The sequence below is a fragment of the Rhincodon typus genome, unplaced genomic scaffold (assembly GCF_021869965.1).
Source record: "Rhincodon typus isolate 14 unplaced genomic scaffold, sRhiTyp1.1 hic_rhity00000689, whole genome shotgun sequence".
Lineage (NCBI taxonomy): Eukaryota > Metazoa > Chordata > Chondrichthyes > Orectolobiformes > Rhincodontidae > Rhincodon > Rhincodon typus.
In genome coordinates this window covers 18,998-26,021 of record NW_025966327.1, presented here as the reverse complement: position 1 = coordinate 26,021, position 7,024 = coordinate 18,998, and the positions used below count along the sequence as shown (strand labels likewise).

At 41.2% G+C, this 7,024-nt stretch overlaps 1 protein-coding gene across 1 annotated transcript; it reads right to left on the bottom strand.

Annotated features, from left to right (window-relative positions):
• Positions 1–2,887: 2,887 nt before the first annotated feature.
• On the bottom strand, positions 2,888–6,743 carry LOC109911115 (FANCD2 opposite strand protein). The gene is made up of 2 exons (XM_048621470.1): positions 6,673–6,743; positions 2,888–3,421 (listed from the first exon to the last, which is right to left on the bottom strand). The coding sequence occupies exons 1-2, from the start codon at positions 6,712–6,714 to the stop codon at positions 2,888–2,890; spliced, it is 576 nt and encodes a 191-aa protein (XP_048477427.1). The 5' UTR covers positions 6,715–6,743.
• Between the last annotated feature and the right edge of the window lie 281 nt (positions 6,744–7,024).

Genomic DNA, 7,024 nt, shown 5'->3' with positions numbered 1-7,024 from the left:
ACTCTTGTAGCTACTGTTTATATGGTGAATCCAGTTGAGTTTCTGGTCAATGGTAATCCCCAGGATGTTGATAGTGGGGGAATTCAGTGATTGTAACACTGTGCAGTGTTAAGGGGCATGGTTAGATTGTCTCTTGGTGATGGTTGTAACCTGGCATTTGTGTGGTGCAAATATTACTTGCCACTTGTCAGCCCAAACCTGGATACTGTCCAGATCTTGTTGCATTTGAACGTGGACTGCTTCAGTATCTGAGGAATCATGAATGGTGCTGAGCATTATGCAATCATCAGCAAGCATCCCCACTTCTGACCTTATGATGGAGGGAAGGTCATTGATGAAGCAGCTGAAGATAGCTGGGCCTAGGACAGTACCCTGAGGAACTCCTGCAGAGATGTCCTAGAGCTGAGACAACTGACCTCCAACAACTACGACCAGATATGTGCCAGGTATAACTCCAACCAGCGGAGAGTTTGCCCCCGAAACCCACTGATACCAGTACTGCTAGGGCTTCTTGATGCCACACTCAGTTGAATGCGGCCTTGATATCACTTGATGTCACTCTCACCTCACCTCTGGAATTTGGTTCTTTTGTCCATGTTTGAACCAAGGCTGTAATGAAATCAGGAGCCGGCCCAAGTGTCCCTGGCAAACCCCAAACCGAGTGTCAATGAGCAGGTTATTGCTGAGCAGGTGCTGCTTGATAGCACTGATGACACCTTCCATCACTTTACTGATGATAGAGAGTAGATGGGGTGGTAATTGACTGAGTTGGATTTGTCCTGCTTTTTATATACAAGACATACCTGGCAATTTTCTACATTGTCAGGTAGCTGCCAGTGTTGTAACTGCACTGGAACAGCTTGGCTACAGGAGTGGCAAGTTTTGGAACACAAGTCTTCAGTACTATTGCTGGAATGTTGTCAGGGCCCGTAGACCTTGCAATATCCAGTGTCTCCAACTATTTCTAGATATCATGTGGAATGAATCAAATTGGCTAAAGATTTGTAATGCTGGGGACCACTGGAGGATGCCGAAATATATCATCTACAAGATTGCAGCGAATGTTTCAGCCTTATCTTTTGCACTGACGTGCTGGGCTCTTCCAAATTGAAGACAGGGATATTTGTGGAGCTTCCTCCTCCAGTGAGTTATTTAATCGTCCACCGCCATTCACGACTGGATGTGGCAGGACTGCAGAGCTTAGATCTGATCCATGGGTTGTGGGATCATTTAGCTCTATCGCTTGCTGCTTATGCTTGGCATGCAAGTAGTCCTGGTTGGTGGCTTCACCAGCTTGACACCTCATTTTTAGGTATGCCTGTTGCTGCTCCTGGCAAGCCCTCTTACAATCTCCATTGAACCAAAGTTGATCCCGTCTTAATGGTAATGGTTAACTGGGGAATATGCCAGGCCATGAGGTTATAGATTGTGCTGGATTACAATTCTGCTGCTGTTGATGGCCCACAACACCTTATGGATGCCCAGTCTTGAGTTGCTAGATCTGTTCAAAGTCTGTCCCATTTAGCACAGTGGTGGTGCCACAGAACATTTTGGAGGATATTCTCAATGTGAAGGCAGAACTTTGTCTCCACAAGGACTGTGCTATGGTTACTCTCACTGATACTGTAATAGACAGGTGCATTTGCAGTCATTAGATTGGAAAGGATGAGGTCAAATATGTTGTTCCCTCACAACTGCAAGGCTGGGTCTGCGGCAGGTGATGTCTTCTAGGACCCAACTTGCTCAAACAGTAGTACTGCTGGTGAGCCACTCTTGGTGGTGGACATTGAAATCCCCCTTGACCTCCCTAGTCTTTCCTCCAAGTGTTGTTAAACGTGGAAGAGTACTGATTCATCAGCTGAGGGAGGATGGTACATGGTAATGAGCAGGAGGTTTCCTTGCCCATGTTTAATCTGAAGCCATGAGACTTCATGGGGTTTCCAGCCAATGTTGAGGACTCACAGGGTGACGCCCTCCAGACTGTATACAATCATGTCACCACCTCTGCTTGTGGGATGTTGATAGTGGTGTCTAGAACATTGCCTGTAAGGTATGATTCCATGAATATGACTATGGCAGGCTGTTGCTTGACTCATCTGTGAGACAGCTCTCACAATTTTGGCACGAACCCCCAGATGTTAGTAAGAACGGCTTTGCAGGGTTGATAGGGCTGTTTCTGAGGGTGTCTTTTCCACTGCCTAGACCGATGCCTGGTGATCCATCTGATTTCATTTCTTTGAGACTTCATAGAGATTTGTACAACTGAATGGCTTGCCAGACCATTTCAGAGGGCAACTGAGAGTCAACCACATTGCTGTGGGTTTGGAGTTACATGTCAGCTGGACCAGGTGAAGGTGGCAGATCTCCTTCCCTGAAGGACATTAGTGAACCAGATGGGTTTTTCCGACATTTGGTTTTATAGTCATCAGCAGATTCTTAATTCCAGATTTTTTTTTAAAAAAATCGAATTCAAATTCCACTGTCTGCTGTGGTGGGATTCGAACCAGGATCCTCAGAACATTAGCTGAGTTTCTGGATTTAAAAAAAATCTAGTGATAATACCACTTGGCCACCCCATTAATTCCACTCATACACACACAGAGCCGGAATAGTAACCTGATGTCAAACTACTTCTTGCCCAATGGCTGATCTTGCTTTTAAAAAGAATATGGTTCAAAGGCCAAGGTGAGATAAATATCTCACGAGCTTGTTGTATCCCTAAGAAAAACGACTGCTACCTTCTATCCAGCAAGAACAGCAGTTACAGCAAAGCTCTGTGTATGCTACTGCTCCGGCTGAAGGAATCTGTAGAGAGAAGTAATGGGAATAAAGTTCATTTTATTTTATTTTTTTAAAAAGTCTTTTAAGAAACAAGTTTAGTAAAGTATCAAATTTGATGTTGTAACAGGTAAAAACATTTCTGATAAGCTGTGTAAATCAAGGTGACAAGCCTTAATAATTGCCTATAAAACATCATGATAAAATTAATTTTGTACCGCGCAGTTAAAGTCGGTATGGGGGAATCGACACTGATCTCAGTAAAAGCTGAGCTTTCCGAAGCACGAAAGCCCCCTGCAAGTCTTGGTGCTCTGCTAGTGATAGCTCTCCCAAATACGGAATCAACAGAGCTGAGTTTGATGGGATGAGGTTTATGTATGATTGTTGTATTATCATATTCATCTTCTGAAGTATAGCACATCTCAGAAGTGAGTTTTCCTGTGTCCCCTAGAAGATCCAAGAGATTCCAGTCATCAGTTGCGACGTCATTTTGCAGGTAGAGGGCCACTTCTTGGTCTGATGGTGAAGACATCTGTATGGTCTCTGTTCCATCTCGTTTCTGAAGGGACTTGCGACCGTATCCAACCCATTGAAAATTATCCTCAAATGGAGTCCAGGGATGCCACACTTGATAGGTGGTCATCTTCAATTGTAAAGATCCCAAAAGATCAGGTTCATGAAAAGAGGGGAATTGTCAGTTATTTATGGTTATGATGAAAAAAATCCAATTGCATTTGAAGATTATTTTTGACATTTGCACTGTCTTATAATGTTAAACTCAAAATGCAACAACTACCATATGTCATTAGTTTAGAGCAATCGGGGCACCCTATTATAAGAAGCCAAAATTTCAAAACTTCTTATTCTTGCATTCAAATACCTCTATAGCTTTTCTCATCCACATCTCCACCCCAATTTTGGACTTGTATATTCCTGGCTTTAATCCATGCTTAGTGATTATGTATTTGCTGGAGTGGAAATTTCTGCAAGTGAAAATTCCGGAGAGACTGAACTGGAACTATACAGTGCCCCATCTCTAGCCAATTACGGAAAGGTGCTGTTCAGAAGGACATAGAAGAGTTGATGAGTGGGAAGATTGTTGGCATGTGAAGTTCAATGCAGTGAATTGCAAAATGATAGATTTTGGTAAGAAAGCAATGGAGAAATTATATCAAGGGTGAAAAAAATAGGAGGCAATGGTTTAGTGGCATTATCGCTAGACCATTAATCCAGAGGGCCACATAATGTTCCCAGGACCCAGTTTCAAATCACATCATGACAGATGGTGGAATTTTACTCTATAAAAATCTGGAATTAAGAGTCTAATGATGACTGTGAAACTATTGACAATTGTCAGGAAAAACACATCTGATTCACTTTCAGGCAAGAAAGACAAAGAATAATACAGCACAAGAACAGGCCCTTTGACCCTCCAAGCCTGAGCCGTTTTGCTGTTCCATACTAAAACTGTCTTTACTTACAGAATCCATACACCTCTATTCATGTATTTGTCCAGGTGCTTCTTGAATGCTGCTACTGTGTTTGCTTCCAACACTACTCGTGGCAGCATCTTTCAGGCACTCACCACCCTTTGTGTGAAAAACTTGCCTCTGCCAAAAATCTTCCATCCTAATCTGGTATGGCCTATATATGACTCCAGACCCCCAGCAATGTGGTTGATTTTTAACTGCCTTCTGGGTAATTAGGGATGGGCAATAAATGCTGGCACTAGCCCACATCCCGTGGATGAATTTAGGGGTAAAAAGCAGGGGGACTTTGGTATATTAAGTGCATAAGTCATTAAAAGTGACAGGATAGGCTGAGAGTACTCATGAAGCATATAATATCCTAGGCTTCATAAACAAGAGCACAGGGTACAAGAGTAAGGCACGTATATGAAGTTACAAAGGGAAGGTAGTGGTGTCATGGTAATCACTGAACTAGTAATCCAGAACCCCAGGATGCCATCTGGGGACATAGGTTCAAATCTTGCCATGGCAGGTATTGAAAATTGAATTCAACAAAAATCTGAAATTAAAAGCTAGTCTAATTGAAGTAGTCAAAATTATGAGAAGTCTGAGTAGACATGATGGCTTGAATGGAGTCCTTCTTCATTGTAACAATTCTGTGATATTATTTTAATGTTTCAGAGTTTTTTTTATTGCTACAGTACCAATGTTTGAAAGTTAGAACCAAAACTACAAAGAAATAAATTGGAACGGGTGAGGATGATATGGGAAATTGAGAAAGAAAGTTGGAAAATGAGGAGAGAAGGGGAAGGCATTTGATATATTTTAGATCTGTCGCCAACTATTTATTCAGCAACATTAGCAAAGAACTGTTAACAAGACAGCCATAGGTCAACTAGAGTATTTTGTATAATGTGGGATGATCAGAAAGAAACTGGGAAGAAATAAAGTACAAGGTAATGTATTTCTTTGCTGCAGTGGTTTTCATTTAAAGATATTGATAAATCCAAATAAAGAGTCGTAGTCAGTATTTAGTAATACCACTATTTGGCAAAATGAATAGGAAAAAAGACAAGATTTTGAAAAAAAAAATCATTTAATGTGAACATCATTGGTAAGGCCAATATTTAGGGTTCATTGCTGATTACCCTTGAACTGAGTGGCTTGCTGGGCTATTTCAGAGGGCTCTTAAGAATCAACCACATTACTGTAGTTCTGGAGTCACATGCAGGCCTGCCAATGTAAGAATAGCTGATTTCCTTTCTTAAAGGGCAGCCAGATGGAATTTTTATGACAATTGATACTTTAATGGTCACCATTACAGAGACCAACTTTGCTTTAATTTGAGATTTTTGTGAAATGAAATTAAATTCCACCAGCTGCTTGGTTTGTTTGAATCAGTCTGGGCATCTGGATTATCAATTCAACGATATTACCATTACACCACCCTTTTAATGATTAATATTTTAATGAAATATGATTCTTTTGTCACAGACGTTACCAAACCTGTAGGATATTTACAGCAATTTTATTTTCAAAAATAGTAAATTAAATGATCTTTTAATTATTAGGTCCTTGTCTTGTAGAATTCTACTTGCCTCAATATCTCATTGCATCTTTTCAAAAACTGATTTAATCTCCCTTTTTATGAATCTCAGCTATGACTCAGTAGGTAGAAGACTTAGCTCTAAGTCATAAAACTCTGGGTTTGAGTTCTTCTTCAGGTCTTAAGCACGAAAAAAAATGGTGCTGGCATTCCAGGGGGTGCTGCACCATCAGCTGGAGTAACTTTTATATGAGATATTGAAACAAGTCCTCATTTGCCTGTTTATAAAAGGTCAAATCCACTGTTTTGGAGAGTTATTCCCAGAGTCCAGGCCAATATTTATCCTGCAATCAGCATCACCAAAATAGGTATCTTGTGCATTATTACATTATTTGATGAAGCATATTTTTCACTAATTAGCTGCAGTAGAACAGTGACTACACTTCAAAAAGTATATCATTGACTGTATAACCAGCTTTTGATGCCAGAGTTGGTGAAAGGCACTGTATTAAATACAAGCTTCTTTCACATAGGAACATAAGTCGTGAATAGGACATAAGGAGTCTGCAGAGGGATATAAATAGGTGAAGGGCAAAAACTTGGCAGGTTTAGTTTAAACTCACGTATAAAAACATAACATTATTTAAATGGAGATAGATTGCAGACCTCTACAGTATAGAGGAATAAGGGTCTCTTGGTACAAGAATCACAACATTCAGTCATAATCTCATACAGTACAGAAGAGGCCCTTCAGCCCATCAAGTCTGCACCAAACTGTTGACACCAATCCCACTTTCCAGTACTTGGCCCATAGCCTTGAATGTTAAGGCATTTCAAATGCTCATCCACAAATGTTTTAAAGATTGCAAGGTTTCCTACCTCTACGGCCCTCCCAGGCAGTGCATTCCAGGTTCCTACCATCCTCTAGCTGAAAAGATTTTTCATCAAATTCCCTCTCAGACTCTTCTCCTTCACCTTTTAAATAAAGCCCCCTTGTTATGTCCCTTCAACAAAGGGGAACAGCTGCTTCCTATCCAATCTGTCCATAGCCCTCGTAATCCAATACACCCTGAAGAAGGGTCCTGACCCGAAATGTTAAATTTCCTGTTCCTCTGATGCTGCCAGGCCTGCTGTGTTCCTCCAGCTCCACACTGTGTTATCACCTCAATCAGGTCTTCCCTCAATCTTCTTAAACAACCTGAGCTCATCCAGCCTCTACGTGGCTAAACTG

Bases quoted from the DNA above. Each gene is read 5' to 3' on its own strand.
- LOC109911115 (XM_048621470.1), bottom strand. From the start codon at position 6,714: ATGGTAGGAACCTGGAATGCACTGCCTGGGAGGGCCGTAGAG. The intron at 3,422-6,672 runs GTAGGAAACCTT...TTACAATTGAAG, and splicing joins TGCCTGGGAGGGCCGTAGAG to ATGACCACCTATCAAGTGTG.